Below are 25,110 nucleotides of genomic sequence, written 5' to 3' on the forward strand. Positions count from 1 at the left end.
TACGGTATATTTTGTACACTAATGACTGTCGCAGCACACAGGCCAACAGGCCAACAGGCATTTCATTAAATACGCAGATGACACAGTCATTGTAAGCTTCCTTCATGGTGAAGAGGATTCCCATGGGCCTGTTGGGGATGAGTTTGTTTCGTGGAGTGATCAGTCCTTCTTAATGATCAACACCTTGAAAACCAAGGACATGGTTATTGACTTCAGGAAGTCATCCCCCCATCCTGCACTAACAGTGGTAAATGTGCAGCCATTGAACTGGTGGACAGTTATAAGTATTTGGGGGTTGTTCTTGATTAGACTGTCCTTTGAGTCACATCTTGCTGCTACAGTGAAAAAGGTTCAGCAAAAACTGTTTAAGGAGGTTGAGAGGTTTTAATGTTTCATCTGAAATGATGACTCCTTTTTATAAAAGTTTCATTGAATCTGTTTTAACCTTCTGTATCATTGCCTGGTACGGTAATATGTCCTTGAATAATAAGACCAGACTTAACAACCTGGTGGCTGGTCAGATTTCAGGGAGGTCTCGGGTCCAGCTTGTGGACTTTTATAACAGGCAGGTGCTGAGGAAGGCAACCTCTGTCCTGTTGTGTGCAGATCATCGTCTCTTTAATGATTTTCAACTGCTTCCATCAGGTCGTTGTTATAAGTGCCTGCAGTGAAGACAAAGAGACATAGACTGTCTTTGGCACCTGCTGCTATTATCATGGTTAATAACACTAAACCACAAGTGTTGCTGCCATTGCACACGGCACCTTTTTAATGATAAAATGTAGGTTGTTTTCTCGGGGCTTATATTCTTTTTTGTGTGTATGTGATGTGTTTGTTTGTTTGTGTTTTTTTACATTTCTGTATGGACATACTGCAAATCTATTTCCCGTTAGAGACAATAAAGTTACCGTTGACCACTGTCAGTAGGGTGGTGAGCACGCCCTGCAGTGTCAGATTTGTTAAAAACAAAACAATTCAACTCATTGACTCTGTCCTCACCGCCCCCACCTCTGTGGTGTTGGATGGCATGGCTGTCTTCATGCAGCTCCACACCTCTCGTGCTGTAGTTGTCCTTAGCCGCTCTGATCTTGCCCTTTTATAATGCCGGATGCATCCATGATTCAATGAAACACATCAAGCTACACTCTCGATATTCCCTCTGACACCATGCTAGCGCTGTTAGCTCCTCCATCTTTCTTGCTAGCAACCGAATGTTTTCTTTTATATTAGATGGGAGACACAGTTTGTACCTCCTTCTTTCTTTAAACCTCCCCTGTCTCGTCGTCTCCCTCTACATCCACGCTGTGCTTCTCCAGATTTCATCTGGTAGGTCCGTGAGACTGGCCGACAAGCTGGCGGACATCAGGCAATCAGCTGACCTCTGGAGTAAACAGTGCGTGTGGTGTGTAGCTCCTGAGCCGCCATCCCAAGTAACAGCTCTGTGGCAACAAGGAGAACCAAAACTCTCTCGATCCACATGTTTGAAAAGAAAGAATTATTGTTTTTGCAAAATGTATAAAATTTCTTGTTGCTTGTGTTCATTTCATCATAACATGAAATCCTTATTTTCATATAGCAGCTGTTTTGCACGGCTGATTTTCCATCAGGAAAGTGTAATCACATTTTATATGTGATCAAGCATTTTCCAAATCATTTTTACCCTCTATGAAGCTGAATGAAAAAAGATTAACATGCTGTATAAGTCTAATTATATCTGTGAAGGTTCTCAGTCATCCAGGTCATCGTAGTCAAAGGAGACGCAGACGCTTTTCTTTGCAAGCTCCTTTGACCAAGTCTAATTATAATTAGAGTGGTTCATCTTATTCACTAATCTACGGAGCCCCGCAGGGGACATGGGAGAAAAAAAAATTGGGGAGAAAAAAAAAATTAGGGAGAAAAAAAAAATTAAGACGGACTTTTGCGAGATCTCGCAAAACTCCAACAATGGCGGCAGCTACTTAGTTGTAATATTACTCTTTCTGGGTCACAAAATACACTTTTAAGATATTTTGAGGCGTGAATGTAGTTGTGTAAACGTCAGATACCTGCTCGGTTTACAAGACATCACATATTTGCAAAAGTGCTCCGACGTTTTTGGAGATCTGACACCCACTAGCTCGAAGCTAACGGGAGGTCGAGACCTACTACAGCCGGGAGGAACACCGCTTTCCCGGCACATCGTGCCTCGACCTCCCGCTCGGCTTCGAGCTGGCGGCCTCCGAAGAATGCGGCTAAAACTTTTGCGAGATCTCGCAAAAGTCCGTCTTAATTTTTTTTTTCTCCCATGTCCCCTGCGGGGCTCCGTACTAATCTCATCTTATACAATAAACTGTCAAAGTTTATCCTCACATAGATGTTTTTAAGCTGCGGTTTGCTTTCTGATATAGCAACTGTGGCTCTTTGTCACAGTGTCATAGCAACCAGGTTACACAGCAGCGATACCTCATCCACACGATGCTGGGTAACAAAGTTCACCCTGCTGTGTTCAACAGAGGGATGTGTAAAACTATTTAGTAATCACTGGTTGTTTATGTTTTGTTTTCTTTTTCCTGCAAATACAATAAATTATTTAATCACAATCAAACTGATTTACACTTTTTTTCTCTTTTAATTACAGCTCAAACCACCACAAGTGAGTACCATTATACTTTATCATGTTATTGAATCTCTATAGTCGTTCACTTCTCGTAGTCATCATGACAAATATTTAGTAATCACTCATTGTTTGTGTTTTTGTTTGTTTGTGTTTTCCTGCATACACAGTGAATGTTTTCATGACCAAAACACTAATTCTGACATTCTTGTCTCTTGTAATTCCAGATGACAACAAACGTGAGTTCCAATATATTTATGATGTTATTCAGTTTATAACATTTACTTCTTATTATGTTGTTTTCAGACTTGTTTAATTCCAGTTGTCCCCCTGCTGTGCTTCCTGATGTAGCATGCATCTCCCTCAGCCTCATGTGTAAATGTACACAGTCCTCAAACACTTACTATGAAATGACAGACATGTGTCTTCTTACTTAAACTGATGAACAGAAGCTTCGATCTGGGTCATCTGTGTCAGACAGAATTTAAACGCAAACACCAAAAACAAAAAACAGTTATGTTTTTGCAAAATGTGTAAAATGTATTGTTCTTTGTCTTCATTTAATCATAGGTTTACTGTGAAAAAGGTGAAATCCTTGTTTTCATATAGCAGCTGTTTTGCACAGATAATTTTCCATGAATGGGTAATCACATATACAGTGGGGTAAAACAGTATTTAGTCAGCCACCGATTGTGCAAGTTCCCCCACCTAAAATGATGACAGAGGTCAGTAATTTGCACCAGAGGTACACTTCAACTGTGAGAGACAGAATGTGAAAAAATAAAATCCATGAATCCACATGGTAGGATTTGTAAAGAATTTATTGGTAAATCAGGGTGGAAAATAAGTATTTGGTCAATAACAAAAATACAACTCAATACTTTGTAACATAACCTTTGTTGGCAATAACAGAGGTCAAACGTTTACTATAGGTCTTTACCAGGTTTGCACACACAGTAGCTGGTATTTTGGCCCATTCCTCCATGCAGATCTTCTCGAGAGCAGTGATGTTTTGGGGCTGTCGCCGAGCAACACGGACTTTCAACTCCCGCCACAGATTTTCTATGGGGTTGAGGTCTGGAGACTGGCTAGGCCACTCCAGGACTTTCAAATGCTTCTTACGGAGCCACTCCTTTGTTGCCCGGGCGGTGTGTTTTGGATCATTGTCATGTTGGAAGACCCAGCCTCGTTTCATCTTCAAAGTTCTCACTGATGGAAGGAGGTTTTGGCTCAAAATCTCACGATACATGGCCCCATTCATTCTGTCCTTAACACGGATCAGTCGTCCTGTCCCCTTGGCAGAAAAACAGCCCCATAGCATGATGTTTCCACCCCCATGCTTCACAGTAGGTATGGTGTTCTTGGGATGCAACTCAGTATTCTTCTTCCTCCAAACACGACGAGTTGAGTTTATACCAAAAAGTTCTACTTTGGTTTCATCTGACCACATGACATTCTCCCAATCCTCTGCTGTATCATCCATGTGCTCTCTGGCAAACTTCAGACGGGCCTGGACATGCACTGGCTTCAGCAGCGGAACACGTCTGGCACTGCGGGATTTGATTCCCTGCCGTTGTAGTGTGTTACTGATGGTGACCTTTGTTACTTTGGTCCCAGCTCTCTGCAGGTCATTCACCAGGTCCCCCCGTGTGGTTCTGGGATCTTTGCTCACCGTTCTCATGATCATTTTGACCCCACGGGATGAGATCTTGCGTGGAGCCCCAGATCGTGGGAGATTATCAGTGGTCTTGTATGTCTTCCATTTTCTGATGATTGCTCCCACAGTTGATTTTTTCACACCAAGCTGCTTGCCTATTGTAGATTCACTCTTCCCAGTCTGGTGCAGGTCTACAATACTTTTCCTGGTGTCCTTCGAAAGCTCTTTGGTCTTGGCCATGGCGGAGTTTGGAGTCTGACTGTTTGAGGCTGTGGACAGGTGTCTTTTATACAGATGATGAGTTCAAACAGGTGCCATTCATACAGGTAACGAGTGGGGGACAGAAAAGCTTCTTACAGAAGACGTTACAGGTCTGTGAGAGCCAGAGATTTTCCTTGTTTGAGGTGACCAAATACTTATTTTCCACCCTGATTTACGAATAAATTCTTTACAAATCCTACCATGTGAATTCATGGATTTTTTTTCACATTCTGTCTCTCACAGTTGAAGTGTACCTCTGGTGCAAATTACTGACCTCTGTCATCATTTTAAGTGGGGGAACTTGCACAATCGGTGGCTGACTAAATACTGTTTTGCCCCACTGTATGTGATGACGTATTTTCCAAATCATTTTTACCCTCTGTGAAGCTGAATGAAAGCAAATTAACATGCTGTATACCAGCGGTCTCCAGTCGCTCTGTGGTCCGGGTCGTTTGGTACCGGGCTGCGTGATTTGAGGCTCTTGGGCAGGCTCTGTTTGCTCATATTATAATGAACTATATTTATGTGTAATAATTCATAGCTTTGCACATAATGTATCTGTTCCATACTTTCTTCCATAAGTCCCTGTACGTTAAATTTGACTTTAGATTCCTTGTAATTTAATTTAGATGCATTTGAGTTCAAGTTCAGTGAGTCTGGACAAATCAGAGCAGCAGCTCTCTGTTGTGAGGATTTAGATCCAATTTGCATGAAAGTAACATGTAACATGAAGTCACTGATTATCCAACACAACAGTTAGTCTTTTATTGTCTATAAAAACTTATCATTGATCCATCTTACTCTTATCCTTAGATCATTTTCTTTGTGTTTTGTAAACAATAATTAGTATTAATAGGACTATATTTAATTTGCTAGCATAGAAAATGGGATAGCAGTGACAAGTAGCACAGCATCTTTCTAACAACATGAAACACGACTGTTAGAGTGAAAATGTTACAGTGAGAACATTTTACATTTGCTACAGTTACAGCAAACATCTTTATGTCATGCTGATTTCTTTTTCTTGGAATGAAAATTGTTTCAGCCTCCTCACCTCCACGCACGGCTACAAATGCTACAGTAGCCACTTCAACAGCCTCCTCCTCACCTCCACGCATTTCCACCAGTCCTACAGTAGCCACGTCGTCTGACGTCTCACCTCCACGCATGACCACATATCCCATAGTAGCCACTTCAACAGCCTCACTTCCACGCACGACCACAAATGCTACAGTAGCCACGTTGTCTGACTCCTCACCTTCATCCATGGCCCCAAATGCTACAGTAGTTAGTCCATCAGTGAATTCAACTGCCATGTCTGGTAATGTATTCAGAGTTTATAGTTTCATGGATTATTGGCACAGCTGTGTGATAAAATGCTACATTTGTAGTTTAGCATCGTGTCAGGTACAACCAGTCTGCTAGCTGTTAGGTATTTCTGCCTGAAGTTGACCTCCAGCCTGCTCTCACACAGCAACCAGAGCTCCTCCTGCAAGCACCTCAAATGAGACCTCACTCACACCCACTCCACCCAGCAACTCATCTGACTCTCAGGCCTCACCTACAGGCACCACAGTGACAGCTACCACTGAAGGTTGGCCGTTTCTTTATTATACAGGCCTGTGATGACATTGATGTGAATATAAGCAAAGAACACGGCGCTGCTGAGTTACAAGTACCTGTAAGGTGCTCTGAGCTGTTGTACATTCATGCTGCATAATCACAAACTAATAATTTTGTTCTTTTCTGATCTCATTTGAATGCATCGTTTCAGCCACCGAGACGACTCCTGAGCCTCCAAAGTGTGAGTGTCAGTTTAAAGATAATATGTCGTCTGCTTTCAAACACTAGTGATGCTGTATCGTTTAGGTTTAGGTTTTATCTGATACCAGTACCAAACCGGTACTTTTGAAACGGTGCTCAAACCGGTGCTTAAAGAATAGAGAACACAAACTGGTCCAAAAACCTCTCATGTTCAGCTGTTTTTTTGTAAAAAGATAACAATGTTAGCCTTTTCTGCAGCTATGGGGCATATATGGTATCACTCTTGGCTGGAAGCAGTGCTTAAACAATGGAAAAAACACAAACTTTGTCCAAAAACCTCTCATGTTTAGCTGTTTCCCTCTTTTTCTTTGGTCATTTTAGCCTTTTTGGCCAGGGTGAAGGGAGCATCTGCCATCAAACAAGAAGACAGCCGCATGTAGCTATGATGATGTTTGCTAGTTCACCTTACATGCATTAATGTAATAACGTGGTTAGCCTACTCAACGTAAATTACACACGAACAACATTAAGCTACTCACGCAGAGAAGAACGGCTGCTGCTGCATCATCATCCTCATCATTTCTGCTACACTGGCAGGGCTAGGGGCCAGGACTCTCCTCTTCGTGTTTTTGGGGGATGTTGCTAACTCCGGGTCCGATAACAGGCACCACACCCGCAGTAGATGTGCTCGGTGTGAGGTCTCGCAGCAAGCTATCAAATACGCCACATTTCACTGCTTTTAAAAAGACGCTATGCGTCGCCAGGTGGTTCACCGGATTCGAGGTGTTACCTCCTTTGACAGTATCACAGTATCAGCTTAAAGCACTTGTTGCTGCTGAGTTTGCATCTTTTGCTGTGAAGTACAGCCAGACTTTGACCGCTTCGCCTTGGGCATTTTCAATCTGTAGCTCTGCTCTAAAAGAACGTACGTACCTGGACCCGCCTACTACGCTTGCAAAGGTAAAATGATTGGCTAGAATCCAAAGTGTGTGACATCTCAGGAAAAAAAAAAGCACCGAAATGTGCGCTGCTTTTCGGTCTGGTTACTACCGTTTATGTCAGATACCGGTACCCATCCCTACCTCCAGTCACTCCGCCCTCCACCACAGTGGCAGCTACGACCAAAGACTGGTGTCAAGCCAGCCTCCAATTCGAGACTTGCAGTCAAGCCAGCCTCCAGTTGATTTTACGTTCCCTGTGTATTCAAAGTATTACGGGAATGGATGTGGAAACCAGATTTCAAAATAAAAGCCAACTTCGAGTGAATTAACAGATATGTTAAGAACATAATAACATATAATTTAGGCTTTTTTTTTTTTTAGAAACTCTAATGTTACATCTACATGACACAGCCTTGTACCCTAATTGTGCCCTGTCAAGGCCATCTTATTTTGGATTTCAAAGTAAAAGCCCTGTGAATCTTCATTTTTGAACTACTCTTTCAATGAATTCATAATGCTCTTAAAAGCAAAAGTCGTATTTCCAAATACTATTTGAACTTTGTATCAACACTTTCCAACCGCAGTCTTTTTCACAGTAATACCATATCAAATAAATTCTTTCTGATTTTGCTTTTCATAGTAATGGCCCTTTGAAATTGCCGATATTTGACTTAATCTTCTAACGATTCAAAATGCTCTAAAATGAAAAATTCTTGTTTCCACAGGGTAATTCCACCTTAGATCAACAGTATACAACCCCACAGTGACACCATATCAATATCAAGTCATTCTGATTATGCCTTCCAAAATAAAAGCCTTTTCAAATTGTCCACAATTGACCTAACTTTCAGTGATTTCAAAATGCTCTAAAATGGAAAATTCCTGTTTCCACAGGATAATTCCACCTTAGATCAACAGTATACAACCCCACAGTGATACCATATCAATATCAAGTCATTCTGATTTTGCCTTCCAAAATAAAAGCCTTTTCAAATTGTCCACAATTGACCTAACTTTCAGTGATTTCAAAATGCTCTTAAATAGAATTTTGCTGTTTCCACAGGGTAATTCCACTTTAGATCAACAGTATACAACCTCACAGTGATACCATATCAATATCAAGTCATTCTGATTTTGCTTTTCATAGTAATGGCCCTTTGAAATTGCCGATATTTGACTTAATCTTCTAACGATTCAAAATGCTCTAAAATGAAAAATTCTTGTTTCCACAGGGTAATTCCACTTTAGATCAACAGTATACAACCTCACAGTGATACCATATCAATATCAAGACATTCTGATTTTGCTTTCAAAAATAAAAGCCTTTTCAAATTGTCCATAATTGACCTACCTTTCAGTGATTTCAAAATGCTCTAAAATGGAAAATTCCTGTTTCCACAGGGTAATTCCACTTTAGATCAACAGTATACAACCTCACGATGTTACCATATCAATATCAAGACATTCTGATTTTGCTTTCAAAAATAAAAGCCCTTTCAAATTGTCCATAGTTGACCTACCTTTCAGTGATTTCAAAATGCTCTAAAATGGAAAATTCCTGTTTCCACAGGGTAATTCCACTTTAGATCAACAGTATACAACCCCACGGTGATACCATATCAATATCAAGTCATTCTGATTTTGCTTTCAAAAATAAAAGCCTTTTCAAATTGTCCATAATTGACCTACCTTTCAGTGATTTCAAAATGCTCTAAAATGGAAAATTCCTGTTTCCACAGGGTAATTCCACTTTAGATCAACAGTATACAACCCCACAGTGATACCATATCAATATCAAGTCATTCTGATTTTGCTTTTCATAGTAATGGCCCTTTGAAATTGCCGATATTTGACTTAATCTCCTAACGATTCAAAATGCTCTAAAATGAAAAATTCTTGTTTCCACAGGGTAATTCCACCTTAGATCAACAGTATACAACCTCACAGTGATACCATATCAATATCAAGTCATTCTGATTTTGCTTTCAAAAATAAAAGCCCTTTCAAATTGTCCACAATTGACCTAACTTTCTGTGATTTCAAAATGCTCTAAAATGAAAAATTCTTGTTTCCACAGGGTAATTCCACTTTAGATCAATAGTATACAACCTCACAGTGATACCATATCAATATCAAGTCATTCTGATTTTGCCTTCCAAAATAAATGCCCTTTCAAATTGAACATATACGGCCTACTTTTTTGACGATTTCAAAATGTTCTTAAACAGAATTTTGCTGTTTCCACAGGATAATTTCACTTTAGTTCAACAGTATACAACCTCACGATGTTACCATATCAATTTCAAGTCATTCTGATTTTGCTTTCAAAAATAAAAGCATTTTCAAACTGCCCATATCTGACTTGATCCTGGAACAATTTCAAAATGCTCTAAAATGGAAAATTCCTGTTTCCACAGGGTAATTCCACCTTAGATCAACAGTATACAGCCCCACAGTGATACCATATCAATATCAAGTCATTCTGATTTTGTTTTCAAAAATAAAAGCCCTTTCAAATTGTCCACAATTGACCTATCTTTCAGTGATTTCAAAATGCTCTAAAATGGAAAATTCCTGTTTCCACAGGGTAATTCCACCTTAGATCAACAGTATACAACCTCACAGTGATACCATATCAATATCAAGTCATTCTGATTTTGCTTTCAAAAATAAAAGCCCTTTCAAATTGTCCACAATTGACCTAACTTTCTGTGATTTCAAAATGCTCTAAAATGAAAAATTCTTGTTTCCACAGGGTAATTCCACTTTAGATCAATAGTATACAACCTCACAGTGATACCATATCAATATCAAGTCATTCTGATTTTGCCTTCCAAAATAAATGCCCTTTCAAATTGAACATATACGGCCTACTTTTTTGACGATTTCAAAATGTTCTTAAACAGAATTTTGCTGTTTCCACAGGATAATTTCACTTTAGTTCAACAGTATACAACCTCACGATGTTACCATATCAATTTCAAGTCATTCTGATTTTGCTTTCAAAAATAAAAGCATTTTCAAACTGCCCATATCTGACTTGATCCTGGAACAATTTCAAAATGCTCTAAAATGGAAAATTCCTGTTTCCACAGGGTAATTCCACCTTAGATCAACAGTATACAGCCCCACAGTGATACCATATCAATATCAAGTCATTCTGATTATGCCTTCCAAAATAAAAGACTTTTCAAATTGCCCATAGACGACCTACTCGTTTAACGATTTCAAAATGCTCTTAAATTGAAAGATGCTGTTTCCACAGGATAATTCCACTTTAGATCAACAGTATCCAACCCGACAGTAAAACCATGTAAATTTTATGTTGTTCTGATTTCGCCTTTCAAATTAATGGCCCGTCGAATTTGTCCATATGTGATATACTCTTTCAATTATTTCAGAATGTTTTAAAAATGAAAATTGCTGTTTCAACACATATTGGGTTTTCATTTTGAAAAGCAAAATCAGACTCAATTGATTATGACAGAATTGAATCATAAAGATGATGTAAAAGGAAGCTGAAATTGCCACTAGGTTGTAATTGATAGTACGTTTATATTTTAAGTCTGTGGAAAGATGTCATGGTTGGTTTGCAAGCTGTTTTGTAATTTCTTTATTTAGAATGACATCTTTCCACAGACTTAAAATATAAACGTACTATCAATTACAACCTAGTGGCAATTTCAGCTTCCTTTTACATCATCTTTATGATTCAATTCTGTCATAATCAATTGAGTCTGATTTTGCTTTTCAAAATGAAAACCCAATATGTGTTGAAACAGCAATTTTCATTTTTAAAACATTCTGAAATAATTGAAAGAGTATATCACATATGGACAAATTCGACGGGCCATTAATTTGAAAGGCGAAATCAGAACAACATAAAATTTACATGGTTTTACTGTCGGGTTGGATACTGTTGATCTAAAGTGGAATTATCCTGTGGAAACAGCATCTTTCAATTTAAGAGCATTTTGAAATCGTTAAACGAGTAGGTCGTCTATGGGCAATTTGAAAATACTTTTATTTTGGAAGGCAAAATCAGAGTGACTTGATCTTAACATCGTATCTCTGTGGGGTTGTATACTGTTGATTTAAAGTGAAATTATTCTGTGGAAACAGAAAATTTCCTTTTTAGAGCATTCCGAAATCACTGAAAGTTAGGTAAATTATGGGCATTTTCAACAGGCCATTATTTTGGAAGGCATAATCAGAATTACTTGAAATTGATATGGTAACATCGTGAGGTTGTATACTGTTGACCTAAAGTGAAATTATCCTGTGGAAACAGCAATTTTCACTTTTAGAGCATTTTGAAATCTTTAAAAGAGTAGGTCGTATCTTGGCAATTTGAAAAGTCTTTTATTTTGGAAGGCATAATCAGAATGACTTGATATTGATATGGTATCACTGTGGGGCTGTATACTGTTGATCTAAGGTGGAATTACCCTGTGGAAACAGGAATTTTCCATTTTAGAGCATTTTGAAATTGTTCCAGGATCAAGTCAGATATGGGCATTTTGAAAAGTCTTTTATTTTTGAAAGCAAAATCAGAATGACTTGATATTGATGTGGTAACATCGTCAGGTTGTATACTGTTGACCTAAAGTGAAATTATCCTGTGGAAACAGCAATTTTCACTTTTAGAGCATTTTGAAATCTTTAAAAGAGTAGGTCGTATCTTGGCAATTTGAAAAGTCTTTTATTTTGGAAGGCATAATCAGAATGACTTGATATTGATATGGTAACATCGTGAGGTTGTATACTGTTGACCTAAAGTGAAATTATCCTGTGGAAACAGCAAAATTCTTTTTAAGAACATTTTGAAATCGTTAAAAAAGTAGGTCGTATATATGCTCAATTTGAAAGGGCATTTATTTTGGAAGGCATAATCAGAATGACTTGATATTGATATGGTATCACTGTGGGGTTGTATACTGTTGATCTAAAGTGGAATTACCCTGTGGAAACAGGAATTTTCCATTTTAGAGCATTTTGAAATCACAGAAAGTTAGGTCAATTGTGGACAATTTGAAAGGGCTTTTATTTTTGAAAGCAAAATCAGAATGACTTGATATTGATATGGTATCACTGTGGGGCTGTATACTGTAAATACAGAGTGGAATTATCCTGTGGAAACAGGAATTTTCCATTTTAGAGCATTTTGAAATCACTGAAAGTTAGGTCAATTGTGGACAATTTGAAAGGGCTTTTATTTTTGAAAGCAAAATCAGAATGACTTGATATTGATATGGTATCACTGTGAGGTTGTATACTGTTGATCTAAGGTGGAATTACCCTGTGGAAACAAGAATTTTTCATTTTAGAGCATTTTGAAATCACTGAAAGTTAGGTCAATTATGGACAATTTGAAAAGTCTTTTATTTTGGAAGGCATAATCAGAATGACTTGATATTGATATGGTGTCACTGTGGGGTTGTATACTGTTGATCTAAGGTGGAATTACCCTGTGGAAACAGGAATTTTCCTTTTTAGAGCATTTTGAAATCACTGAAAGTTAGGTCAATTATGGACAATTTGAAAAGGCTTTTATTTTGGAAGGCATAATCAGAATGACTTGATATTGATATGGTATCACTGTGGGGCTGTATACTGTAAATACAGAGTGGAATTATCCTGTGGAAACAGGAATTTTCCATTTTAGAGCATTTTGAAATCACTGAAAGTTAGGTCAATTGTGGACAATTTGAAAGGGCTTTTATTTTTGAAAACAAAATCAGAATGACTTGATATTGATATGGTATCACTGTGGGGTTGTATACTGTTGATCTAAGGTGGAATTACCCTGTGGAAACAAGAATTTTTCATTTTAGAGCATTTTGAATCGTTAGAAGATTAAGTCAAATATCGGCAATTTCAAAGGGCCATTACTATGAAAAGCAAAATCAGAATGACTTGATATTGATATGGTATCACTGTGAGGTTGTATACTGTTGATCTAAAGTGGAATTACCCTGTGGAAACAGCAAAATTCTATTTAAGAGCATTTTGAAATCACTGAAAGTTAGGTCAATTGTGGACAATTTGAAAGGGCTTTTATTTTTGAAAGCAAAATCAGAATGACTTGATATTGATATGGTATCACTGTGAGGTTGTATACTATTGATCTAAAGTGGAATTACCCTGTGGAAACAGGAATTTTCCATTTTAGAGCATTTTGAAATCACTGAAAGGTAGGTCAACTATGGACAATTTGAAAAGTCTTTTATTTTGGAAGGCATAATCAGAATGACTTGATATTGATATGGTGTCACTGTGGGGTTGTATACTGTTGATCTAAGGTGGAATTACCCTGTGGAAACAGGAATTTTTCATTTTAGAGCATTTTGAAATCACTGAAAGTTAGGTCAATTATGGACAATTTGAAAGGGCTTTTATTTTTGAAAGCAAAATCAGAATGTCTTGATATTGATATGGTAACATCGTGAGGTTGTATACTGTTGATCTAAAGTGGAATTACCCTGTGGAAACAGGAATTTTCCATTTTAGAGCATTTTGAAATCACTGAAAGGTAGGTCAATTATGGACAATTTGAAAAGCCTTTTTTTTTAAAGCAAAATCAGAATGACTTGATATTGATATGGTATCACTGCGGGGTTGTATACTGTTGATCTAAAGTGGAATTACCCTGTGGAAACAAGAATTTTTCATTTTAGAGCATTTTGAATCGTTAGGAGATTAAGTCAAATATCGGCAATTTCAAAGGGCCATTACTATGAAAAGCAAAATCAGAAAGAATTTATTTGATATGGTATCACTGTGAAAAAGACTGCGGTTGGAAAGTGTTGATACAAAGTTCAAATAGTATTTGGAAATACGACTTTTGCTTTTAAGAGCATTATGAATTCATTGAAAGAGTAGTTCAAAAATGAAGATTCACAGGGCTTTTACTTTGAAATCCAAAATAAGATGGCCTTGATAGTGACAGGGCACATTTAGGGTACAAGGCTGTGTCATGTAGATGTAACATTAGAGTTTCTAAAAAAAAAAAAAAAAGCCTAAATTATATGTTATTATGTTCTTAACATATCTGTTAATTCACTCGAAGTTGGCTTTTATTTTGAAATCCGGTTTCCACATCCATTCCCGTAATACTTTGAATACACAGGGAACGTAAAATCAACTGGAGGCTGGCTTGACTGCAAGTCTCGAATTGGAGGCTGGCTTGACACAAGTGACCAAAGGTTGGACGTTTCTGTTTTTATCGTACAGGACTGTGATAAGATTGTTGAATTCACATATAGTGTACAGTGTCACAACCCGGCTCATAGGAAGTGACAAGCAAGTGGGAGACCACACACAGGTTTTTAAAGGCTGTAAGACATATTTAATGAAAATAAGGTAAAGCAACTTAATGTTTCATTTATTAATGATACTGGAAAAGAAATATTCTGTCGCTCTACGGAAAATAAATTTAGAACAGATCCAATGAGTGAGTTCAATTAATTCATATATTTGTGTTTTACATCCATCTTCTTTTAACTTAACAAATGAATCTTTTATAAACTGACACATTTGTGCATCACTTATTTAATTCAGGTGAAAGAGACGTTAATGAAACCAGCTGCATCCCTGGATATGTTTGTTATGGAAGTGACTGGGACATCAGCTCTTCAATATCAACACCAAATAACCGTTCAGTTGTACGATGTAGAAATGACGAGAAGACTTTCTGTGTCAGACCTGCTAACGAGGACATTTGCTCAGATTTGACTGTAACCTTTACTCCAGGAGAGTGCAGAGGCTCTTCCTTTAACTTCACCAAAAGCATCAGTGTTGGTACGTACGAACGAGTCCACGTCTGCTCTGAGATTCAAACATTTACACCTCATTTAATCATGTTTGTCTTCATTCATTTTTTCCACAGATTTCTTAAATTCCAGTGAAATACAGCAGATTAAACCCACTGGACTTCCTGCAGAAATTACCACAACGTTACCTGATTTACCAAAGTGTAAAAACCTCTCAGTTAGTTACACCTGTTCAGGTAAGTGGAAACTTTACGAGTTAGAGACACGAGCTCTGTGCTCTCTGTGAACCTGTTCAGATTTATTTCTTTGAATGTGTTCACGTTTGAATCTAAACCCAAAGGATGAATGTTCACACACTGAGGAGCAACAATGACGTCATCTTTGTGTCTCCTCAGAAAATAACAAAGCTGATGTGAAACTGTCTGAGCTGCAGCCGTTCACAGACTACAGCTGTACTGGTCTGATCTTACAGAACAGCATCAGCATAAATAAGACGACTCCATCTGTCCACGTCAGGGTTGATTGTGGTGAGTTTATATTTCCTTTAGCTCATCAAAATAAAAGCTTTTATTCTCACACAGTTTGAAGCAAAGGAAACGCTGTTCACTGTTACTGATGTTTACTTTGTTCCAACAGATCTTACAATAACCAACATAAAGAAGGATTTAACCAGTACTTCCATTGAGCTCAGCTGGAACTCAACCAGTAAGAACTGTCAACAGGTCCTTCCCCTCCTTCATAAGCTTTCTTATGACTGCAGTTGTGATGGTCAGACAGGTAAAGGTGAGTGAGACGGCTTCTCCTCTTATGTGTTTATGTTCATGATGCTTTGACTGCAGGTGAAAAACCAAACCTCTGACTGGGTGTGAATAAATACAGTTATTAAAATAAATAGCAAATATAAAACAGAATAAACGCTGAAACATCAGAGTCGAGTTCACTTTTTCACACAGAAGAAATGATGAGAAGCTTTGAGCTGTTTGAAGGTAACATCTGATGTTTGAAATGTAATTGTCTTTATAAAAAGCAACAAACAGTTTGTCAGTCTGTTGGTTTTCTGACATGTACGTAGTTTCTATGAGAAGCTTGTAGCATCAGTGCTTCATGTCAGCAGGAACAGACTGTAAGTGAAACAGGTTTGTGCCAGTTTATGGATCAGCTGACAGAACTACCAGCTGATGTGTTTGTGAAACTTTAACCTGACATTTGTCATTTACAGTTTCTTAACATGATGATGTTGATTTAAATCTATAACACTTCACATGGTTCATGGAAATTATGTTACAGCCACAGGTCCTGATGGAAGAACGTGTGTTATTACTGGATTAAATCCATTTACTGGTTATACCTGTCGAGTCCGAGCCAAATACAACGAGATTCAAGTTTCCACTGGGGGTGAAGTTAAACTGCAAACTAAGGTTGGAAGTAAGTAATCAAACTTTTTATTACATAATGTTAGAATTTATTTCTCACTGGATATTTGAGCAGTGAAGATAAACAGGAAGGAAACGCAGCAAAGGGTCGCAGGTCTGTCAGTTTTTTACTTTAAATATGGCTTCCTTTAAATTTCTCTTACAGCACCTGCTGCAGTCACTGAGCTGAAATTACACGTTCACGAACATAATACGATCAAAGTGAGCTGGCACAGACCCTCTACATTCAACGGACCTGAGGGAAAATATATAATACGTCTAAATACAGCTGATGATAAGGAAGTGACAAAGAAGGAGCTAGCAGGTACAAAATATGAAGTCGAATTCAAAGATCTGAGCTACTCTACGAGCTACAAAGTGAAGGTTTGTTAAATCCAACATTTTTGGTTTAATAAAGAAGATATTATGCTTATAAATATTATTTTAGACTCCTGAATGTTGTAATTCACAGTGAACTGACATTCTGTCTTTAAAGGTGACGGCTCACAACGGACACTATGAGAGTGACCCTCAAATAAGTGAAATCAGCACTTTGTGTACGTCCTGTTTTCATTAATGATACAGTTTACTGACATAAATGCTTCGTCTCATTTTAAGCACACATGTTTCTACAAATGTTGTCTTTCACGTAAATGTAATTTTTAATATTATTTCACAGACAACAACAAAGCTGTTATTGGGTTTCGTGTCTTCCTCTTCATCGTCATTGTTCTGGCTTTTCTTTTTCTCACCTACAAGTTCTACATTCAGAAGTTCAGAACGTCCACAAAGTAAAGTCCACGAGTGCTTTTTCTACACGTCTGACTTTCACTTTGTTCCACTTTATTTTTCATTTCTAGTAAAGGCTAATGTCATCATTAATTTATGTTTACTGTAGAGCAGAGGCACAGTGATGCATCTATTATAAACATAATCCTTATCTTTCCTCCACAGTGACGTGAATGACGACATGGAACTTGAAGCAAGTGAGTAAAGCAAACATTTAGTGGCTGTTACCAGTGTTGGGCAATTTACTTTGAAAAAGTAATTAATTATAGTTACTAGTCAATTTTTCAAAACAGTAACTGAGTTACAAGATTCTAAAATTAATTGTAGTAATTACTGTTAATTAACGTTTAACCCTCCTGGGTCCAGGATATAATTGGCCATTTTTAACTACTTTTGATTTTCCCTCCACATTTTACCTTTAAAAACTATTTACTTTGCCTTGTTTGGTATCATTCTTTTCAGCACAACCTCACGTGTCTGAATTTACAGTCATGTTTTCATTTTGACATACTGTATTAACACAATTGATCTAAAATCAGATAAAAAAGAAACATAAAATCAGAGTAGTAAAAGTGATAATTTTCTTTCTGTAACAACCACAAACATGTTTAATGAGTCATATTTCATAACTTTAAATGCAAATATCAATTGTCAATTTTAAAATCATATGTACAAGTTTAGCAAACAGAGTTATTTGCAGCCATTTACCTTTTACCCTTTTTTAAATAACCATCCATCCATCTTCATCCGCTTTATCCAAGGCCGGGTCGCGGGGGCAGCAGCCTACGCAGAGAAGCCCAGACCTACTACACACAATGGAAATGACACCAACTGTGCTATATGAAGTGAAAACATGCACAGTTACAGTTTCAGTGATGAAATATCTCAGGACAATAACTGACCTTGTTTCTGTCAGTGAGTTAAAACTGCAGGATTGTTCATCGCGGTTTAAAGCGAGCCTGGATGATCCAGAATAACATGAGAACTTAGATTTGATGGGCAGATTAATCCAGGTTAATGTTGAATGTGTGCTGTAGCCTGGGGTTACTTCAGCAGCAGCATGGAGATACTTGCTCAGTGATAACAACATTTTGTCGTGCCATAGTCCACTTTCACCTTCAGTGTTTTTCTTCTCATCCGTGCGATGCATTCATGGGATTCATGTAGCTGACCCACAGAGGAGGGAGCGTAAGCAGAGTAGCCTGTCGGTGTTCATGGTTAATGTTATATCACATAAACGAAAGGAGACATCGGCTGAAAGTCAAAGGTGATGATGCTGATTAGATTTGCTCACAGGTTTCTTGCTTTAAAGTGTGGAGGGGTCGGAAATCAGCCGTATATCTCATCACACATCTGCTTATATCTTCTTAAATCCAGTCGTCTAAACCCACAAAGAGCAGCACATAGTGCATAATAACAGACTGTACAACTATTATCTGACGTTTCCCCACAGTGCACATGTTTAAACTACCCAGTATCCTTAAACAGCCTCTGAATAACTAAAATATAATATTTCTGATGTGTGGAACTGCGATCAGATTTATGTAGCTTAGCTATTAATCGAGTGCTGATTAATAAGTAGCGCTCGAACAGTGTTTAAATCCACAAGTACTCACAGACCATATATGAAGATTTTGGCCAATGAAAATAGTCTTTCTCTACGTGGGCTAAGCCTCTGTTTTCAGAAAGTCTCCTAGTCTAGTTATACAGAAGAAGTCTGTAGGAAAACAGCGCTCAGCTCCACTGACCTGTGACCTCAGAAAACATCAGGGGTGTCCACCTCCAGGCCTCGAGGGCCGGTGTCCTGCAGGTTTTACATGTGTCCTTGATCCAACACAGCTGATTTAAATGGCTAAATGACCTCGTCAACATGTGACCCAGGGTGAGATCTAAAACCTGCAGGACACCGGCCCTCGAGGCCTGGAGGTGGACACCCCTGCTGTAGACACTCACGGTTGTACGTCTCTCCTGACATCTGTAGTTACTATAATTATTAACCTGTAGCCACTGATTTTTCAGTCCAGGTATTGTGTGATGTGGCGTACCTGAGCGGTTTCCTTTCCTTGTGAACGGCGTCTTGAAGCCACCTTTCCACTGAGACCAGCTGAGGTTCCAGTAAATAGTAGAAAGGCCAACTGAAGGGTCAGATGTGTCTTTCAGTCAGATTTTGAACTCTGCCGAGTTTTAAGCCATTTACTTTTTCACCTTGTTGCTCCAATTTCATGCTGTCGAATTGTGCAATCATTGACATTTTTCATAGATTCAACAAAATAAAATAGAACAATTATTTGTTTTTACTCACTAAACTACCTACAGATACAGTTTAAAATTGGCTCCTTGCTAAGTCGTCTGTTAGATTGAATCACAAAACTGGTTATTACTTTAAGTGCCTTTTTTATGTTTGATTGACTCATATACAGTGTTCAGTGTTTCAACAAACAAGTTAAAAAAACCCAAAAAAACACTTTGTATAACTGAGTTTTTCCATATCCTCACCGTACTCTACAGGAGCCTGTATTTAACGCATGGTCTTTGCCTTTGAATTTGAACCTCCTAGGACCTGGTGCCCACATATGTGGACATCATATTTTGGGTTGTCCAGACAAAAATACTAAACTTTAAATTTAAATCCTTCATATGTGGATTCTATTTACCAAAAATCTGGTAATTCTTTGTTTTTACATTCATCAGGTCCCAGTCAGCCCAAATAGCAAAGAGAAATGTAAAAAGCAGAGGTGTGGACTCGAGTCATTAATTTTATGACTTTAGACTTGACTTGAAAAAATGTTCTAAGACTGTGACTTGACTTGGACTTTTACACCAATGACCTGGGACTTGAACCTGTTTACTTGAAAAGACTTGATATTTCACCCCAAATCTAAAATTTAACACACATATTATGTAGAAAGTGTGCACCATTAATTCAATTCATTCATTCCAACCACACTCCGTACGTATGTGGGCGTGAGCTGTAGCACAGCCAATCAGACCTGAGACTTGAGACTTACTTGAGACTTGCAAAACAATGACTTGGTCCCACCTCTGTTAAAAAGCCATGAAAGAGTTCAGGTCCTAGGAGGTTGAATCAGGAGGGTCTGATTACTCAGCCCTGATCGTGACTCTGTAGTTGTAATTTTGTAAATATAAAAGTAGAGTAAATATAGGTGTGCACATCCTGATTGTTTTCATGCTTTTGCTGCATATTAACATATTTAGATTTTGTTTTGCCGTCTCATCTGATCTGAATGTGTCCTGCAGCCACTGAAACACCCGCTGAGCCTCCACAGTGCGAGTAGCATTTAAAAACACACTAATCTTGTTGCCAGAGGCTGATGTCATTAGTCTGATCTGTGTAAATTCATTCAATAGTTCTGATGGATGTGAGAGGAAATGCATTTTTCTTTGTAACACCAGCTGACTCGCTCTATAAACCATATTAATAACCCTACTTGTCAGAAGCATTTCCTGTTCTTTTCATAATACCATATCAAATGTATATACATCTTATTCTACATGTTGAATGTCACCACTTGGATAGTCTTCTGTTATACAGACAATAGTAATGCCGTCATCACTGTTATCTGTGTCTTCGCCTTCATCGTGTCTTCGGCCCTGGCTGTGGGAGTCTACAAGATCTACCATCTGAAATGCATCAAGTCCAGAAACTAAACAGCCGCAGACGCTTAACAGAAGAGACGAGTCTGATGGAGCCGATCCACGTGTCGTATACTTTGGTATCAAGTTCATAAATAACATAATGACCTTTCTGACACATCTTAAAGATTTTTTTTTCCTTTTCAATTTTGACATCATAGTATAATTCTTTTTATAAACAGAAAAATTAAATACTAGCTTCCGTTAAATAAAAGCAAAAGTAAACATGGAAGTGTAGCAGAGGGTCTAAATACCTTTAGATGAAATGATTTGTTAACATTTTATTTTTGCGCTTTTACATTTGAAACTATTCTGTAGAAAAACTTCAACCCAGTGGATGACATCAAAGGTTCTTTTACAGCAAACTTGATACTGGTTACATGTTGTTACATTTATACAGTGATTTCCTGTTTGTACTAAAAATTCTTATAATATGCAGCGATTCTATCAGTAAATAAAACTGAAATGATGTCAGTGAGTTCAGTTTTCAGGATGAGCCTAATTTATCTGCACAGATGACAAGTTGAGCTGAATTGAACAAATATGAGGAACGAAAGTTTTCTGAAGTACAAACCAATGAAAGTTACAACTTACCTTTAAGCTGGAACACTGTGGTATCCTTACAATGGAAATATTAAAGTTCTTACTTTGAAATGAAGTAAAAAGGACCAGTTTTACCATCCAGGCCCCTAAAACCCAAAATTAAAACCAGGGTCTCAAACTTACATGAGCTGCGGGCCACTGCTGACACTGCAGTCTCATTGGACGGTCGCTTTAATGTTCAAGTAGAACAAAAAACAAGAAAACACAGAAATATTTCAGATTTTTTTTTTTTTTAACATTTCAAATATCTCTTTAAGAACTTATTTATGGACCACAAGTAGGAGTGACATGGGCCACAAGTGGCCCCCAGGCCGCATGTTTGAGCCCTGTGACCTGTAGCTGTGCTTGTGTTTTTGCAGAGAAAGCACGTTTGTCACAATTGAAACCTTCTCCAAGAAAAACAAGACAAAAGGAAGAAAAATGACATTTGAAAGCTTTATTACATCGAGTTTGCGTACAAGGCGTGTCACGGGTATGTTTCTGACATGAAATGTTCACTGAGAAAACTAAACTAACAAAACAATAAATATCAATTACCAGTACTTTGCATTGTGGCCGACACCTGGACTCTTCAATACTATGCTGAGGAGGACACGTGGAAGACAAACAGGGCAAAGCTAAAAGAGGCACAGTGGAGCGCTGCGATGCATCAAGACAACACGAGCGCCGTGATGGTTAAAGTGACCGAGCGCTGTGTGAGGACCAACAGAAGATTTTAACAAAGTATTAACATTTGTTCCGCATCTGCGGCGCTCTGCTGCTGTTAGAAATGCACTTTAACATAAATGATCAGGTGCCTTAGTTAGATATGCTTCAAAGAAAAAGCATAAAAGGCCCTAAAACACTGAGCGTAGGAATTCTGTATAGCATCAAAGCAAAATATTTAATAAAAATAGTGCCACAGCTCCTTTAAAAACTCTAAAATACTGCAATGTTTTGGTGCTACACAGACGAGATTAACAGGACTGCAGGTGAAGATGATGAAAATTTAAGAGAGCAGAAACACTTTTATCGCCATGGGAACGTAAAACAATGAAGGAACAAAATCTAGGATGAGGTGAACGGCAGCAAACACAAACTGCAAACACTGCGTTTGCAAGTATCAGACAAATAACTGCAACATTTTCTGTGAACACAAAAGAACCTGCGCTGCCTCGGACCTGGAAGCTCGGACTTCGTATGTTGACAAAAACAAACATTAGAAACAGAGGACGTGTGAGTTTACAGGGTCTGACGTAGAGCTGGGCGATATGAGATTTTTTCATATCACGATATGTTTTTTTCATTTCAGGCGATAACGATATCTATCACGATATAAGCCAAATAACTATATTTGTATTTAAATGTGCCGTTGCTCACAAGTAAAATGTGAAATAATCAGCAGCTTGTTTTTATTTAAATATTTATTTCCCATAATAAGTTCAACAGGGTAGATGTACTTAAGGAACATGAGACTTTTTCAGATAAATAAAGGCAAATATTGCAAACTACACAAAAGGCAGCCGCTAAAGCGTTTAAGTTTCAAAACAGAACAAACAAAACAGACTAAACTGTCAATTCCACTTAGAAACAAAATATTAATTCTAAAAATAAATCTTAGTTTGTGTTACAGAAGAACAGACAAAACTGACTAACTTTTGTCAATATCAAATAAACTGAGAACTAAAAGGAAATTCTCAATCTCTCCTTGTTGTATAGCTGAGCTTTTCAAACAGTTTTAACAGTTACTTTAGTCTGACAAAAGCTGAATGACGAATCAGCGCTTCCAGTCAGAGACTGAGGCTACGTCCACACGTACACGGGTATTTTTGAAAACGGAGATTTTCCGTTTTCGTTTTAAAAAATAATCCCGTCCACACATAAAGGCAGAAATGAAGGAAAACGCTGCTATGAACATGCCAAAGCAGCAGGTGGCGCTAGATTCCTAACCGTGCAGAAATGTTGGCCAATCAGAAGTCTAGAAGCCTCGGTGGGAAAAAGTAAACAAAGCTGGGGCATAGAAGCAGAACCGAGTCGTATGTGTGGAGGGACAGTAACTGTGTGTATATGTAAGCATTTAAACACTGCAGAGAGTAGAATTAACAGTATTGTAGAAATTCATTTCACCGAAACAATAACGTGGCGCACAGTGTGACGCATGCACCAGTTTATTGTATTTCCAGACTTGCTTTCGGCACATTTACAGTGCACGCTACTCTGTTTTTTGTCAGACTTGAAATAGCCGAAATACCTTCACACTACGGAACTTCTATGGCTCTTCCGTTCGACAATCTCTCCGGCATTGGAACCGTCATCTAGTCGGCACACTCATTTCCTCCATTACCCGCTGGCTGCTTCCCAAACAAACACACGTGCAGCTTGGCACTTGTGCTGTACGTAACAAGTCACGCGACGTGACGCTGCGGCTGTGATTGGTTCGGCTCTGCGCTACTGAATTTGGATTGGCTGACCTTTTTTTTTTTTCTTTTTTTTTTTTAAGAGGACAAGAGCGGCGAGGTCTATCGCGATAGCTTAATTTCTCTATCGAGTAAAAGTTATATCGCGATACATATCGTTATCGTTCTATTGCCCAGCTCTAGTCTGACGCTAACGTGTAAGACACTGAAATAAAGCAGCGTCGAACCTCGTTTACAGGCTACACCTTCGCTGTATCGTCGCTGTCATTACGCAAACCACTTCCTGTTTCTATTTAAGTCGTCTGCCTCTAAAGGCACAAACGGATCATTTTAATGGTTTCCTTTGTTATTCTTTGGTGGTGTTTATTTCCAGGTACAGTACAACTAAATGTTTCCCCCTCAGTACAAATTGGTAAAGCATAGAAATCATAAAGATGCTCTCCCACATATAAACCGTCTCCTCTCCTCTGATTGGCTGTTACCTGTGCTGTACTTTTAGCATGGATCAGTAACTTCTCACTTGTTACATAAAAGACACACGCACTGCAACTTACACAGCAGCATTAACGCAGTTTTGTGTAGCTAATCTACTTTTCTGATGGCTCGGACACAAACGAAACTCTGCAGCTGCAGTTCATCTCTCGTTAGTTCAGTCATGGAGGGAACCGTGTTGGTATCGTGAGGACGTGAACGTCACATGTAACACTGCTGCTGTTACAGTTTCTTTGCCTGCTTGGCTCTCAGAAAAGACACACTGTGATATTTTCAAAGACAATACATGGGCGTCACAATGACTTACATTCAAAGTGTTGTGGAGACATTTGCTCGTGTCCCCCTAGCACAGCTGTAGTCTACCCTCTAAACGATCCTTCCTTTTCTAATACATTCATTAGACATGATCACCCTGCCAGCCTTCCAGTACCAGGGTAAAAAGTGCAACACAACAACACTTCAACCGCAATTAGACTCTGCAGAGTTGCTGTCAATGAGCGAACGTCTCTTCGCTCCATTTTTAGACACTAATTTTATTTTTTGTGCCATCTGAGGCGACTGTAGGTCATCGAGAGCTTTCGAGGTCAAATTTAATGATATTTTGCACTGATCGACTGTTGACTGAACATTGCGCCCACCTCTTTCCAGTACCTCTGCTTTAGCAGTACGTATACTGAGAAACAGTCTGACATGAGCAGAATGACGTGTTTGAAAGCCATAGCGACACATCGGTGAGATACAATACACATTAAAGTCTAGGAAAGGAGCTGCACTGG

General features: G+C 38.4%; 1 protein-coding gene across 1 annotated transcript; it reads left to right on the forward strand.

The window, feature by feature from the left end:
- The first annotated feature begins 14,568 nt into the window (after positions 1-14,568).
- LOC145421282 (receptor-type tyrosine-protein phosphatase C-like) lies at positions 14,569-17,394 on the forward strand. Its single transcript, XM_080291353.1, has 10 exons — positions 14,569-14,669; positions 14,777-15,016; positions 15,105-15,224; positions 15,384-15,515; positions 15,625-15,771; positions 16,276-16,413; positions 16,567-16,784; positions 16,897-16,957; positions 17,080-17,191; positions 17,355-17,394. The coding sequence occupies exons 1-10, from the start codon at positions 14,666-14,668 to the stop codon at positions 17,392-17,394; spliced, it is 1,212 nt and encodes a 403-aa protein (XP_080147479.1). The 5' UTR covers positions 14,569-14,665.
- Positions 17,395-25,110: the final 7,716 nt, after the last annotated feature.

The sequence above is a fragment of the Astatotilapia calliptera genome, chromosome 17 (assembly GCF_964374335.1).
Source record: "Astatotilapia calliptera chromosome 17, fAstCal68.1, whole genome shotgun sequence".
NCBI classification, from domain to species: domain Eukaryota; kingdom Metazoa; phylum Chordata; class Actinopteri; order Cichliformes; family Cichlidae; genus Astatotilapia; species Astatotilapia calliptera.

What these genes read in the sequence shown, in the direction of transcription:
- LOC145421282 (XM_080291353.1), top strand. An exon ending in CACCAAAAGCATCAGTGTTG is followed by an intron (nt 15,017 to 15,104) that starts GTACGTACGAAC and finishes TTTTTTCCACAG; the next exon opens with ATTTCTTAAATTCCAGTGAA. An exon ending in CTACGAGCTACAAAGTGAAG is followed by an intron (nt 16,785 to 16,896) that starts GTTTGTTAAATC and finishes CTGTCTTTAAAG; the next exon opens with GTGACGGCTCACAACGGACA.